Here is a 16,568-nt window from a genome sequence, read left to right as displayed (position 1 = left end):
ACACTTTTATCAACAGCATACATGCCAGAGATTTTATGACATGTAAAAGTGATTGCTGTGTGAATCAGTGTATAATTAATGTTAAAGTGTAATTAGAGTTTGTATGTCATAGAATTACTGGTGAGATGACTTGATAAATATTAAAAATGCCTCTAACATGCATTTCCATTTTTATTGGGGGGACGGAGTGTGGTGTAAACTGTGTGATTTGTATATATTTGTTTTAATATTATTTATTGTGTGTTTGGCTTTATGGTTTTTGAATTTATAACTGAAGGGTTTTAAATGTCTAAAGTTAATAATACAGTTTATCTATTTCTGTAGCCTTTGGTGATTTCTTTTAAAACAGTTTTTGTTTGGTTTTGGAGTGAATGGGTTTGTGTGCACCACCCCCGTGGACTTTTGATTATTTCAGATTGTTTTGCAACTCAGCCAGTTAATTAATGGGGCCTCTAGATTTATTAGAGTTTTCTGGAGCTTGAGATTTTTAAGTATAAACACCCATAGAGTAGAGAAAGAGACTTCCAGATTTCAGTTTTTACTTTGAGTGGGCGGTCCAGTGAAGTCTTTAGAATAGGGTGTCTGTGTAGACCAGTGTTCCTTGGAAGGGAAGTATATATAGTGACCTAGGTTGGCTTAGAATGTTAGATCCACACCAGAAGTGTTGGGACAAAACCCTGAAGAGGTTACTTAAAATGACTACATCAAGCAGGTGTATGATAGCTCCAGAAGAAGCTATTTGCAGTCCCAGTCGAAAGGTTAAAATCACAAGTGACTTCAAACTACTGAGATGGTAGATAAGATATTTTGACATGGGTATGGTTTGGATAATGTTTTGGGTACTATCCAAAAGCTGTTTACATAATAAAGACAGTACAAAAGAGGCATTTCAGCTCATGGAGTTTGCACTGAGTAAACTACTCTAGATCTAAACTATTCCCACTTGCCAACACTTAGCCCACAACTTTAAATTATGGCATTAAGAGTCAACCACATTGCTATGGGTCTGTGTAGGGCAAACCAGATAAGGATGTCAGTTTTCCCTGTCTGAGGGGTGTCAGTGAATCAGCAACAATTGACATGTTTACCATTGGGTCCAGCTCTTTGTTCAGTCCAAGTTTCACCATATCCCTAGAATATTGGTCGAGCAGTAACATTATCAGCACAGCAACACTTATCCTGTTTTGTTTTGTTTCGATTTATAAAGGAGTGCTTTGGGATTACTGGGATTATATCTTTATTATTTAACCTTGGAATTTGTGTTGTGGATTCTGGGCTTTAGATGTTTCAGCAAGAACAGAGAAGGTAGTAAAGGGGGCGGGCATTGTTAATCAAGGATAGTATTACAGCAGCTGAGAGAACATGTGAGGATTCATCCACTGAGGTAGTATGGGCTGAGGTTAGAAATAGGAAAGGAGAGGGCACCCTGTTGGGATTTTCTATAGGCCTCCGAATTGTTCTAGGGATGTAGAGGAAAGGATAGTAAAGATGATCCTCAATAGGAGTGAGAGTGACAGGGTAGTCGTAATAGGGGACTTTAACTTCCCAGTATTGACTAGGAATACTATAGATCAAGTAGTTTAGATGGGTCAGTTTTTATTCAATGTGTACAGGAGGGTTTTCTGACACAGCATGTAGACAGGCCAACGACGGGCGATGCCATGTTGGATTTGATACTGGGGAATGAACCTGGCCAGGTGTTAGATTTGGAGGTAGGTGAGCACTTTGCGATAGTGACCACAATTTGGTTATGTTTACAATAGCAATGGGCAGGGTTAGGTATGTATAGCAGCGAAAGAGATATAACTGGGGGAAAGGCAATTATGATGCAATTAGGCAAGATTTAGGATGCATAGAATGGGGAAGGAAACTGGAGGAGATGGGCACAATTGAAATGTGGGGCTTATTCAAGGAACAGCTACTGCGAGTCCTTGATAAATATAAATAGGCAGAGAGGTAGTTGTTGAGAGAGGGAGCCATGGTTTACTCAAGGAATTGAAGCTATTGTCAAGAGGAAGAGGAAGGCTTATGTGAGGATGAGGAGTGAAGGCTCAGTTAGGGGACTTGAGAGTTATAAGTTAGCAAGGAAAGGTCTAAGGAGAGGGCTAAGAAGAGCCAGGAGGGGACAATAAATAGGATCAAGGGAAACTTTAGGGCCTTCTATAGGTATATCAGGAATATAAGAATGACTAGAGTAAGATTAGGGCCAAACAAAGACAGTAGTGGAAAGTTGTGTGTGGAATCAGAGGACATGGGGAAGCGCTTAATGAATACTTTTCCTCAGTATTCACATTGGAAAAGGGCAGGTTAGTGAGAATAGACAGATACAAGCTTCTAGATTAGATGGGATTGAGGTTGACAAAGAGGAGGTTTTAGCAATTTTGGAATATCTGAAAATAGACAAGACCCCTGGGCAGGATGGGATTTATCCTCGGATTCTCTGGGAAGCCAGGGAGGAGATTGCAGAGCCTTTGGCTTCGATCTTTATGTCATCATTGTCGATAGGAATAGTGTAATAAGACTGGAGGAGAGCAAATGTTGTTTCCTTGTTAAAGGAGGGGAGTCGGCGCAACCCTGGTAATTATAGGCCAGTGAGCTTTACTTTAGTTGTGGGTAAGGTGTTGGAAAAGGTGTAAGAGATAGGATTTATAATCATCTGGAAAGGAATAATTAGATTAGGGATAATCAACACGGTTTTGTGAAGGGTGGGTCATGCCTCATTAATTTTATTGAGTCCTTTGAGAAGGTGACAAAACAGGTGGATGAGGGTAAAGTGGTTGATGTGGTGTATATGGATTTCAGTAAGGTGTTTGATAAGGTTCCACACGGTAAGCTATTGCACAAAATAAGATTAAAGGTGATTTCACGATTTGGATCACAAATTGGCTAGCTGAAAGAAGACAGGGTGGTGGTTGATGGGAAATGTTCATCCTAGAGCTCAGTTACCAATGGTGTGCTGCAAACTGCTGTTTGTCATTTTTATAAATGATCTGGAGGTGGACGTAGAATGATGGGTTAGTAAATTTGTAGATGACACTAAGGTAGGCAGAGTTGTAGATAGTGCTGAAGGATGTTGTGGGTTACAGAGGGACATAGATAAGATGCAGAGCTGGGCTGAGAAGTGGCAAATGGAGTTTAATGCAGAAAAGTGTGAGGTAGTTCACTTTGAAAGAAGTAACAGGAACTGGGCTAATGGTAAAATTCTTGATTTGGAGATGCCGGTGTTGGACTGGGGTGTACAAAGTTAAAAATCACACAACACCAGGTTATAGTCCAACAGGTTTAATTGGAAGCACACTAGCTTTCGGAGCAACGCTCCTTCATCAGGTGATTGTAGAGGGCTCAGTCCTAACACAGACTTTATAGCAAAAATCTACAGTGTGATGTAACTGAAATTATACATTGAAAAATTGATTGTCTGTTAAACCTTTCATCTGTTAGAATACAGTGATAGTTTCAATTCTTTCATGTGTAAATCACAAAACCTTTTTTTTAAAAAGTTGCATTCTCGGGTTAGCTGTTAACAATGCTGATAGCTAGACAATATGTTGAAGGTGTTAGCCCCCTGTGTTCTCTGTCTATGACCTGATGTTTAGATTGATTCTAATCTAAAAAGTGAGACAACGGAGTTTTACATAAATTCATGCAGTTTTTGAGCTCAGAGTTCTACATGAATGTATGCAGTTTTTGAGCAAAGTACAATGTAACCCTGCAAGTACAAATTCACCCCACAAAATATCAGGATGAAGGGCTTATGCCTGAAACATAATTCTCCTGCTTCTCAGATGCTGCCTGACCTGCTGTGCTTTTCCAGCACCACACTCACTGCTTTGTTAAATCCAAAACAATTCAAAATATGATCTGTCAAGCCAGGTTTACATCTGTGATCTGACATTTTTTGATAATAACATCAGCTGGACTCATAAAACTAACCATTTTCTCTGCACGTGTCAGAACAATTCAGTTTACATTATCCCTTCCTATCCTTTCTGCCAAAATACTTTTCTTCACAGTTAATTTATATTCTATCTGATACTTATTGGTTAATTCCAACAGCGTGTCTATGTCCTGTTGCAGTTGGTTGGTATCATAGGAATCGTTCAGTCAGCTCCCTAAGCCAGTTCTGCCATTCTAGATCCTGTCTGATCATTCACTTCAATACTATTTTTCTCGGCTATCCTCATAAGTGAATGTATCAAGAAGCCTGTCAATCTCTGATTTCCGTTTGCTGTCTCTGTAATCTTCTCCAATCCCACAACCCTCCAATTTAGCCATGCACCTCTCAATCTGGCCCTTTGAACATCCCTGATTTTAATTGTTCCACCATTTCCCTGCCTCTCCACCTTGCCTTCCTCCTTCAACACATTCCTTAGTCTACCTCATCTGACCTTATATTTCTTTATGTGATTCAGTATGATACTTTATTTTCTCATGATCCTGCAAAATGACTGGGGATATTTTATTACATTACAATATCTCTTAGAAATATAAGTTTTTGCTGATAACTATTATACTTTATATCCAGATTCTGCTGTTCCCTATACTGTGTACAGGGGGTGCTATTCTCTAGCGTATACACAGGGCCTACTACTCTTTATAATACACAAATTATTTCCTACAGTTTTACCTGATACTTCCTTAAATAATCTAAAGGGCTGTTTCTCCCAATGATGTAATCCTAATTCTAATAATAGCAGCCTGGGGGTTACCTTTGACCAGAAACTGAACTGGATGAGCCACATAAATGCAGTGGCTACAGGAGCAGGTCAGAGGCTGGGAATACAGCAGCAAGTAACTCACCTCCTGACTTTCCAAAGCCTGTCCACCACCTAACCTGGATGAGTGCAGCTCCAACAACACACAAGGAGCTTGACACATCAAACACACCAGTCCCTAATTGGTACCCTCTCCAACACCTTCAGCATTCACTCCCTCTGTTGCGAATGCACAGCGATAGCAGTAACTCAACAAGCTCCTTCAACAGCACCATCCAAACCTGTTACCACTTCCATCCAGAAGGATAAGGGCAGCAGATTCATGGGAACACCAGCCCCTGCAAGTTCCCCTCCAAACCATTCAGCATCCTGACTTGGAAATATATTTCCATTCCATTACTGTTATTGGGTTAACATCCTGGAGCTCCCTCCCTCACAGCATTGTATGGATCAGAGGTTACAGGGTGCATGCAGGACAATGGGATTGAAGTCCAAAGGTGTTCAGGTTAGATGTTGCAGGATTATGGAGATAGGGTGGGGGACTGGGTTTGGATGGGATGCTCTTTGGGGAGCTGTGCAGTTGCAATGGGCCGAATGGCCTTCTTCTGCACTGTAGGGATCCTATGAGAAAAATACCAGCTATGATCAAATGCTAAAGCAGACCCGATGGGCCAAATGGCCTAATTCTGCTCCTATGTCTTATGGATGAATCCACACTCCAAAGACTGCAGTGGTTCAAGGAGCTAACTCACCACTATCTTCTCCAGGGTAATTCGGAAGAGCAATAAATGCTGACCCAACCAGTAAAATGTCATATATTTTTCTTCCTTCTTCCCAAATGGTATTTCTTTTGCTGTGCAGAAATCCTGCGTCCCAGGAACTCTATATATGAGGAATGCTGGCTTGGGAACTGCACTATAGCCCACTTGTCTTTCTGCTGGTGTACTTATCCTACATAGTTGGTGGCTGAGAGCATAAGGAAGATGTAAGGTGGTTCCACCCTGGGCAAAACAAAATTGTTTTGCAAAAACCACCGTCATTTGACACGCCCTTGCCTGATCGCTTCCTGGCATCTGATCACAGGATAAGGAACAGCAGCTGCAGCCAAGGCCAGCACCAAACTGTTCCTCCCTCTTGGCTGGAGGAGGATGCCTGGAGGCAAACAGCCCACAAACAAGGCTGGCTTTGTTTAATATAAGCAGTCCTGACAGCAGAATAGGATGCATATCCCTGAATGTAGCTGAAAAATACATACGCACGTACACACACACACATGCATAAACCTATTGGGGGGGAGAAAGAAAATCCAAACAGGGAGAGAGATGGAAATTGAGATGAGACACCAGAGCCTGAAGTGTGGGTAGCTGTGTGGTACATTACCTGAGGGCTTTGTTCTTGTGTCTTTTCCCTTGCTGTGTGCTGCTCACTAATTTGTTACTATGGCTACAGACAATGTTGGCCTCTGTTTGAGTTCCTTAAGGTGCAGTTACTTTATTAAAGGTGTAGTTTTCCATATGTGATTTGCAGACCATAGGAAAAACAAGTATGTACTGATAACTTGGGATTTATTTGAGTAAACAAAAACAATCTATATAGTTTTGGATCGTTTCTTCTGTCAGTTGTTGAAGCTACTGAAGAGCTGAGTACATTCTGGTTTGCAGTCGTTAAATTGAGAGAATGTCTTTTTCCTCATGTTGGTGGATTTTTTCTGCATTTCTGTCTGAAAGCCCCCTCCTTACATAAACAGCCCACCCCCAACAATGAGAATCCCCATTTTCTCTCCTATTCCCCAAGCATTTTGTTAAAAATCTGGTTGACCTTGTAAAGGCACCATTTATTCCCGGCTAGTGTTTTTTCTTACCTTGGATATCTCAAGTGCAGAGGTTCTGGTCCTTCCTGTATCAGTCTGACCCATCTAGTGAATATTCAACAACCCATGGCATACCCCAGAGTCATAGTTAGAAGAGCACGGGTGGTCACTGACACAGATCAAGGTAAAAACAATGACTGCAGATGCTGGAAACCAGATTCTGGATCAATGGTGCTGGAAGAGCACAGCAATTCAGGCAGCATCGAGGAGCTTCAGCAAAATCGACGTTTCGGGCAAAAGCCCTTCATCAGGAATAAAGGCAGAGAGCCTGAAGCGTGGAGAGATAAGCTAGAGGAGGGTGGGGGTGGCGAGAGAGAAGCATAGAGTACAATGGGTGAGTGGGGAGGAGATGAAGGTGATAGGTCAGAGAGGAGAGGGTGGAGTAGATAGGGGAAAAGGAGCTAGGCAGGTCGGACAAGTCCGGACAAGTCAAGGGGACTGGAAGTTTGAAACTAGGATGAGGTGGGGGAAGGGGAAATGAGGAAGCTGTTGAAGTCCACATTGATGCCCTGGGGTTGAAGTGTTCCGAGGCGGAAGATGAGGCGTTCTTCCTCCAGGCGTCTGGTGGTGAGGGAGCGACGGTTGAGGAGGCCCAGGACCACCATGTCCTCAGCAGAGTGGGAGGGGGAGTTGAAATGTTGGGCCAAGGGGCGGTTTGGTTGATTGGTGCGGGTGTCTCGGAGATATTCCCTAAAGCGCTCTGCTAGGAAGCGCCCAGTCTCCCCAATGTAGAGGAGACCGCATCGGGAGCAACGGATACAATAATTGACATTAGTGGATGTGCAGGTAAAAATTTGATGGATATGGAAGGCTCCTTTAGGGCCTTGGATAGAGGTGAGGGAGGAGGTGTGGGCACAGGTTTTACAGTTCCTGTGGTGGCAGGGGAAAGTGCCAGGATGTGAGGGTGGGTCGTAGGGGGGCGTGGACCTGACCAGGTAGTCACGGAGGGAACGGTCTTTGTGGAAGGCGGAAAGGGGTGGGGAGGGAAATATATCCCTGGTGGTGGGGTCTTTTTGGAGGTGGCGGAAATGTCGGCAGATGATTTGGTTTATGCGGAGGTTTGTAGGGTGGAAGGTGAGCACCAGGGGCGTTCTGTCCTTGTTACGGTTGGAGGGGTGGGGTCTGAGGGCGGAGGTGCGGGATGTGGACGAGATGCGTTGGAGGGCATCTTTAACCATGTGGGAAGGGAAATTGCGGTCTCTAAAGAAGGAGGCCATCTGGTGTGTTCTGTGGTGGAACTGGTCCTCCTGGGAGCAGATACGGCAGAGGTGGAGGAATTGGGAATACGGGATGGCATTTTTGCAAGAGATAGAGTGGGAAGAGGTGTAATCCAGGTAGCTGTGGGAGTCGGTGGGTTTGTAAAAAATGTCAGTGTCAAGTCGGTCATCACTGATGGAGATGGAGAGGTCCAGGAAGGGGAGGGAGGTGTCAGAGATGGTCCAGGTAAATTTAAGGGCAGGGTGGAATGTGTTGGTGAAGTTGATGAATTGCTCAACCTCCTCGCGGGAGCACGAGGTGGCGCCAATGCAGTCATCAATGTAGCGGAGGAAGAGGTGGAGAGTGGTGCCGGTGTAATTATGGAAGATCAACTGTTCTATGTAGCCAACAAAGAGACAGGCATAGCTGGGGCCCATACATGTGCCCATGGCTACCCCTTTGGTCTGGAGGAAGTGGGAGGTTTCAAAGGAGAAATTGTTAAGGGTGAGGACCAGTTCGGCCAAACGAATGAGAGTGTCGGTGGAAGGGTACTGTTGGGAACGTCTGGAGAGGAAAAAACGGAGGGCTTGGAGGCTCTGGTCATGGCGGATGGAGGTGTAGAGGGATTGGATATCCATGGTGAAGATGAGGCGTTGGGGGCAAGGGAAACGGAAGTCTTGGAGGAGGTGGAGGGCGTGGGTGGTGTCTCGAACGTATGTGGGGAGTTCCTGGACTAGGGGGGATTAGGACAGTGTCGAGGTAGGTAGCGATGAGTTCAGTGGGGCAGGAGCATGCTGAGACAATGGGTCGGCCAGGGTGGTCAGGCTTGTGGATCTTGGAAAGGAGGTAGAACCGGGCAGTGCGGGGTTCCCGGACTATGAGGTTGGAAGCTGTGGGTGGGAGATCTCCTGAGGTGATGAGGTTCTGTATGGTCTGGGAGATGATGGTTTGGTGATGGGGGGTGGGGTCATGGTCGAGTGGGCAGTAGGAAGAGGTGTCCTCGAGTTGTCGTTTGGCTTCAGCGGTGTAGAGGTCAATGCGCCAGACTACCACTGCGCCCCCTTTATCCGCTAGCTTGATAGTGAGGTTGGGATTAGAGCAGAGGGATTGGAGGGCTGCGCGTTGTGAGGATGAGAGGTTGGAGTGGGGGAGGGGGGTAGACAGGTTGAGGCGGTTAATGTCCCGACGGCAGTTGGAAATGAAGAGGTCGAGGGCAGGTAATAGGCCAGCGCGGGGTGTCCAGGTGGATGCAGTGTGTTGGAGGTGGGCGAAGGGGTCCTCGGAAGGTGGGCGGGGGTCCTGATTGTGAAAGTAAGCTCGGAAGCGGAGGCGACGGAAGAATTGTTCGACGTCACGGCGTGTATTAAATTCATTGATGCATGGACGGAGGGGGATGAAGGTGAGTCCTTTGCTGAGAACTGATCGTTCGTCCTCAGTGAGTGGGAGGTCCGGGGGGATGGTGAAAACTCGGCAGGGCTGGGAGCTGGGATCTGGTGTGGGTGTGGAGCTGGGAGTGGGGTCAGAGCCAGTACCTGGAGTGGGTGTGATGGTGGGGGGAATGGGGGTGGAGGCATGAGCAGGGGTAGTGCTCCCCTCGGGGTTCTGGGGGGTGGGGATAGTGACAGTGGGGTCTGTGGGGGGCGTGTCAGCAGAATGCAGGTGAGTGGCGCTGGTGGGGTCGGAAGTGGTGGCAGACACGGCAGTAGGGGTGGCGGAAGTCACTGAGCGTGTGGCATCGGCGATGATGTGAGGGCCGGAAGTGGCTGTGGGAGTGGCCATGATGGGGGCGGAAGTGACATCACCAATCAGCGTGGGGGTGGTAGCTGCATCAGCCACGTGGCTAATGGCGTTTCCGAGGCCAGGGGAATCTTCTGGAATGTTTGAGGAGCGCTGGTTATGGAGGTGGGTGGATAAAAGTTTGTTGTACTTACAGTTTTTGATGTTTGAGATGGAATTGAAATACTGTTTGTTGAGAGTATGGATTCTCCTGAGGATGTAGTACAGAGTGGGTCCTTTGCAATTCTGAGAGAGTGTGGCCCTCAGCTGAGGCAGGGCAGACTATAGAGAGGTTAGGTACCGGCGCATTGCTGCGAACGTGGAGCGGAGGATCTTGAAGGAGAACTGTTGCTAGTGTTTTTGAATCTCAGTTGGGGCCACATAACCTGGTTCTGCTGTGTATGTAGCATTTTGGTCCTCTTCATCGGTGAACTAGATGTTGTCTTCCACACGTGTTCATGTATTCATAGAGTTTTTTTAAAGCAATATTGGAAGAAAGCCTTTGGTTTAATGAGATCAACATTGAATCTTGCAGCTGTTTCATTTCACTAAGCAAGCAAGCACAAGAACAATAATTATGGTTTCTTCATTCAAACATTTTTCTTTGTATAGTGTTCTACACTTCACTGGGTCAGCTTACTTCAATTAAGCAAAATAGCATCTAACTACTAATGTGTATCTTAACCTTGAGTCTGCTGACGCCCCTCTCCTGTAGCTTTCTCTTGGGGAAATAAAACTGCCTCTTTTTTTTGAACTCTCACTTTGTTTACAAGCAGTGTATCTGGGCTGAGAACCCTTGTAACACAATGGTTTGATGTTCCATCCATGACCTCGTCAATCTAACAAATTAGGGAGTTGCGATATTTGGGGTAATTACTTCAAAGACCTTTTCATTAGCGTTTTAACCACCTTTTGTTTCTGTGTTCCTTTAATGTGTATAAATTTACCTTCGTTTTAGAACAAATCTAAATGACCTTCCTACTTCTCATAGTCCTCAAAAGATGGTGTCTGAAGTTTTGTGATTGCTTGAAAAAGAAGAAAAAAACTTGTGTTTAAGATCATTTCAGAGTACTTGGAGCTAATGCAATATTTCTGAAATGCAATTATTGTAAGATAGAGAACACAACAACCAATGTGCACACAACCAGTTCTGACAAACAGTGATCACTTGAAGGTTAAATGCCGGTCAAAACACAAGAGGTCTCCTGTTCTTCGAATGATGCCACTGGAAAACCGTATAACCATCCAGTTCAGATCAGGCCTCATTTTAATGCTTCATTCAGCAGATGGCATCTGCTACCAGTGCAGCACTCCCTCAGCAATGGAGCATCAGCCTGGCTTTTGAGCCCAAGGCTTTGGTAGGCAATTTCAACCAATATCTTTGTAATGTAAGTGTGAGCATGTTACCACTGTGACAAAGCTAATACCTTCTTAGCAGTGTACAATTAAGAGTTTTCCTACTTTGGATAGGATGAAAAATCAATAACACTGTGAGAAGCTGGAGTCCGAGGTAGGATAATTCAGGCAGGGGTCCAGAGCTGGTTCCTGTTAAAGGTATTTGTAGTCCAGTTAGTTTTGTGCCTTTCAACTCTTCTCCTTGGCATTTTTGTTGATGATGCTGACTTCAAATTGTAGGGTACATTTCCTCAACGAGATTTTGTGAGATTTGAACTCCACTTATAATTAATATTGCCACTGAAAGAGAAACTCAGAGCTGGTATCACAGCACCAGGTATTAAAGACAGAGTCTTTGCTGCTAGACTGGAACATGGCTTGCAGAGAGGAGGAAGTAAAGGATGAGTGAGATCTTGCACCACATTTGCTGAACTCAGCGCAGGGTGCTTTGCCCCATAATTTCCATGACAATTGTTTGACCCTTGGCCTTGTCCTTGGCTGTTAATATTCTCTTGACTGACTTGACCTACAGCAAGCATCATCCCAGAGTTCCCAGAACTAAAGCTGTCCTAACATTTTTACAAGTGGTAACATACTATACCAGCTATCCAATAGAAGCTTAGATCGACAGTTTTGCAAAGAAGCTGTGGTGATTTCATCCATTTTATGACATACTGAGATTGATCTTTTTTAACATTTTCTAAAAAAAAACTTTCCTTAATCATAAAATTTAGTTCTAAAGATAAGATTGTTCATGTTTGCATTCCAGGAAGGAGGTTAGAGAGGTATCAGTGTGATTTGTGCTTCAGATCAATATTCAGTAACCCCCACCAGAATATATTGGGTTTGTTTAGCACTGGATTCAAATATGCTGGCGTTATTGTTGAAGAGCCCAGTAACGCTCTTGTATCATGCATCATGAATGTAACTTGGGCAGCTCGCTAGAGGTTTACTGGTCCCAGGGCAAGGATACCAGACACAGGCATAATAGAATGACTGCAAAGCGATGATTAACCAGAAAGCTTGTCTTTGGTTCCCACTGTGACCTATGTTTCTTGTTCTTGCAGGGTGCAGGTCCTCCAGCAGGCCCCCAGGCAGGAGCCGGATCAGCTTTGTCTCGCCAGTACACACGACAGAGGGTAACTCGGGTAAACCTCAGGGACTTCATCTTCTACATGGAACAGGAACGAGACACCAGGCACTCACTTGTACTGTACCGAGCACTGCTGAAGTAGACAGTGAGGGACAAGGACCCAGTCCCTCAGACCTACATGAACAGACCATCAGCATTCAGTGACTGCCGCCTTGTGCCTTTTCCTAAAACAAATCATTTTGTATTCACACTTGTTTACTGTTGCCTCAGACCTCATCTTCTAATAACCTTTAGATACCTCTAGCTGAATGTTTGCATCCAGTACTTAATTTCTTTGCAACTCCCCACATAGTTTTTTTTGTCTATATGTCAGTGGAGATTTAAAACAAAAACTGTGAATTCTAGTAAATCCATAATGATAAATGCTGCAACCCACACACTGCAGGTCTGTCAGTACATGAGACAGGAATACACCTTCTGAGTTTGTGTCAGAAAAGTGAAAGGAACTCTGACCAAACTGTTAACTGACCTCTTCCTCTCCAGTTACTCACAGACTGTACCTGTTGTAGCAATTTTTAAACTTTTATTTTGTCTCTTTCTACCTCCCCACCAACCATCTCCATGCCCATGTTTTTAGTGGGAAAAGGGGAGGCTGCAATTACGCAACCGTCTATTGTAGTGTCTTGTTTCAGTGCTTTAGTTTGTCTTTTCCTAAGGTATTATTATGTTATAACCCATTTCAGGAGTTAGTCTCAATAGCTGCTCCTGCATTCAAAAGCCTTTAGCAGTATTGAAAACTATATGTTTAAGGGAAATATATATATTGTTTTCATTTTATAACTTTATTTAAATTTTCTTTGCAAACCTAAAATTAAATGGTTGCACACAAAGACCTGGTGAAATTGCTGGAGAAATTTTAACTGTGAGGACATATTGTCCAACAAAAGTTCCTTATGGAGAGATTAAAGTGGGCGTTGCTGGTCTCATCAGTGTTTTTTTTGTTTGTACCAATCAGTGTGTGGGACCATTTAGTTTAAACTAATTGTAAAAGTTTTCCTGAATTTAAACTTAAGGTGAGTGGGGAATTACAACAATAATGGAGTACATTAATGATCCTGTTGCCTTTCTCTCTCTCTCTCTCAAAAATGTTGCTGTCAGGTTGACAGCTGATGTCATTGAGTTAAAGGTGATGTCAATGAGTGATTGATTAAAGACATTGCCAACATACAACAATGGTTCCCGGACAGTTTTCCTGAAGGATCACTTTTCAAGTGGCTCAACAATCATGGATAGAGACACCCCTATATCATGTGGAAGTGCTGTGTGTAAAGATGATGTATCTTTTAAAACTGTGTTAATTCTAATTATAACATCTTCAGCAGTGAGTTCTGCTTAAAACGCAAGCTTTATTCGCAGTGAAATGTCTGCATTCTCCAACTTCTCATCAAACACACACACACTCACACGCACACTGTCTCACCCACACACACTCTCTCACCCACACACACACACACGCTCTCACCATGATACACTCTCACCCACACACACACACCATCATTGATGAGCTGCTGCATGTCTATCTCCTTGCTAATATCAGCACGGTAAAAACAATGACTGCAGATGCTGGAAACCAGATTCCGGATTAGAGTGGTGCTGGAAAAGCACAGCAGTTCAGGAAGCATCCGAGGAGCAGGAAAATCAGGGAGAGAGAGGTTTCCAGCATCTGCAGTCATTGTTTTTATCTAGTTGATTTTAACCCTACTGCGAATCCTCTTGCAAGGATGCCTGCCTTGAAGATGTTTTCCTCCTCTCTCTCCCTGATTTTCCTGCTCCTCGGATGCTGCCTGAACTTCTGTGCTTTTCCAGCACCACTCTAATCCCTAATATCAGCACGGCTCGATGCACACTGCAGTCTGAGGTGAGACACTCTATGTTGTCCACTCCAGGCCCATAGCAATGATATATACACCTGCACATGGTCATTTTCACTTGACTTGCCCATTGTCTACTCCAAAACTCATTACAATCTGTACCATTCCCAAGATGAAAGGGCAACTGAGACTTCTTCCACAAATGCAATTATGAACTGTGATATAGTTAGTCCTGTTTGAGATGAATTCTGCTGTGACATGTTATTGTCAGATTTCCCTGTATCTCTGCAATAAAACATGTCTAGCAGAAGCCCAACCCAATTAGTTATTAAATTGTTGATCCCCTGAAATGTTTCTGCAGACCATTGGAATCTGCAGATTCCAGTTTGAAAACTATGGAAAAGTTACTGCACAGAAAGAAGTCATACAGCTCATCGTGCCTGCCCTGTACCATTGCCACCCAGAACTAGAAGCTCCAGGTGTTAATCCCAGTGTGCACAGAGTTACTCATTCTTAGCTAGATTTCTATTCCAGCTGTCAGAGTTAAATTAGCTGTCTTTGCATTTGTTTTGGACTGGTGATAATTATTTGCTGATTCCTGGGCAGATAGCATATGCAGGCCTGATGCCCACAGTTTGAAATTCTGCTTGACTAATGCCCCTCCAGGAGGATCTCTGAGCCTCCTGTCTGCAGTCTCTGGGCAGATTTTGCTGTTCCTGCATCCGATCATCTGAGCTCAGAGGATTTAACTGTTGACCCTAAGAGGACATCTGTCTGGGAATGTGATTATGCAAAATCAAATCTTCAGAAGAAAATTAGCAACAGATAAAAGCAATAGTTAGTTCTCACCTCAGTCCAGACTCACCCAAACCCCATCTTAATTCTTCATGAGTAATCACTCAGCAGTTAACCCAAAATTAATTCAAACCCCTCCTTCTCAGAACTAATTAAGAATTCCTCCTTGCTGTTGGTTCCCCTTTTCCCCCTAATATTAATTAATTTTATTTCCTATTATTCTTTCATTATTATGGCTTTCCCCCCCTTTTCCTGGTATTAATGCCCTCTTCTCCCTGCACTAGTTTCCTTTTTCCCAAATATTAATATATTTTACCAGTATTAACTTCCCTATCTGCAGTGTTAATTCCTTTCCCTGTTAATAAATCCTCCTTTCCCAGTATCAGTTTCCCCAGAACTGATTTCAATTTGCCCATTTCCCCCAGTATTAATTCACGACTTTAATTACCAGCATTAATTTCTTCTCCCCTTCCCCAGTATTACTACTTTCACAGCTGATGAGCAGAATGGATGTGAGTATTCAAAAATTCAGGCCAATGTTTCACATAAAAGCGAAGAATGCTGCCATTTTGTCAGATTTGCATATACTGTGTATGTGTGTGTGTCTGCAAACGCTTCACTGGAACCAGAGAGAGAGAGAGGGCAAGGTCTTTCAATCAATGATGTTCCCTTCTGTATACGGTAACCTCTATCAGGCTAGCTGAATTTATCTCAACCACTTCCCCTACCCGTAGTTATATAACTGCACTCGAGCACTCTGACCCATCACGTTTTAATGGTGTGAAATATTGGCAAATGTGGAGGGAGAAAAAAAGCACAAATAAAACAATTTGTAAGTCAGTTTGAAATAGTTTTAATAATTTTTTAGGGTTCTCAAAGAACGAGCAGGTATATTTGCACTTCATCTGCATTCTAGCCAAAATATTATTTAAGGTGTTAACTCAAATGAGCAAGCAAAACAATCATGTAGGAAACAGAAGAACTGGTTTTAAAAAGTCAGTCATTTGTACATAGTGTTTACAAAGACTTTTGTGTTAATTAGAATTCTGTTATTTTGGTATCGGACCCTGTACATACGATAACATTGTGCAGTCCATGTGCAAAAGCATACTTGCAAACTTTGTACTTATTTTGTAAAGAAATAAAACAGGTGTTTATTAAACATTGCATGTGTATTTCTTTCTATCACTCGCGCTAAAAGACTGGTTTTATAAAATCTCATTCTACCCTCCACATTTACAGGTGTCATGCAGAGAAGTACACCCAATTAGATAGGTTTGCTAAAAGTACAATGGGCCAAATGGCCACCACCTGTGTCATATGATTTATTTCCTGTAGGACAAAGGAAACAAACAGCATTGTCAATGTTTCTTTAATGTTCAATCCCCCATCCGAACATCAATCAATCTCATCATCATTGACCAACTCCCCTCCCTGACCATAATCCTTCCTGTGGGAGAAGAACAATATTAGTCTAAACTTCACCCCTTGTGATATGTCTTGTGCTATTGTCAAATTTAAATAGCTTTTTCTTCAAGTGGATCTTACATAATGAACCTTTAAAGCAAGGAACAAGAAGTATAAAATAGGGAGGTCTTTCTGCAACTGTGCAAGCTATTGATGATAAGACTAGGCAAAAGTGAGGACTGCAGATGCTGGAAACCAGAGTCTAGACCAGAGTGGTGCTGGAAAAGCACAGCAGGTCAGGCAGCATCCGAGGAGCAGGAAAATCAATGTTTCAGGCAAAAGCCCTTCATCCTGAAGAAGGGCTCTTGTCTGAAATGTCGATTTTCCTGCTCCTTGGATGCTGCCTGACCTGCTGTGCTTTTCCAGCACCACTCTAATCTAAACTATTG

General features: G+C 43.6%; 1 protein-coding gene across 2 annotated transcripts in view; it reads left to right on the top strand.

The window, feature by feature from the left end:
- The window catches only part of LOC122558192 (transcription initiation factor TFIID subunit 4), a 370,919-nt gene extending 355,045 nt beyond the window's left edge, over positions 1-15,874 (top strand). For both annotated transcript variants that reach the window (XM_043706504.2, XM_087995688.1), the window contains exon 16: positions 12,021-15,874. In XM_043706504.2, coding sequence (XP_043562439.2) covers positions 12,021-12,188 — 168 coding nt within the window. In that variant the 3' untranslated portion in view covers positions 12,189-15,874. The remainder of the gene's footprint in view (positions 1-12,020) is intronic.
- The last annotated feature ends 694 nt before the right edge of the window (positions 15,875-16,568 follow it).

This window comes from Chiloscyllium plagiosum, unplaced genomic scaffold (assembly GCF_037043375.1).
Source record: "Chiloscyllium plagiosum isolate Xiang-an unplaced genomic scaffold, Cpla_swu_hap1 HiC_scaffold_17, whole genome shotgun sequence".
Classification (NCBI taxonomy): Eukaryota; Metazoa; Chordata; class Chondrichthyes; order Orectolobiformes; family Hemiscylliidae; genus Chiloscyllium; species Chiloscyllium plagiosum.
This window is presented reverse-complemented; position numbering and strand designations above follow the sequence as displayed.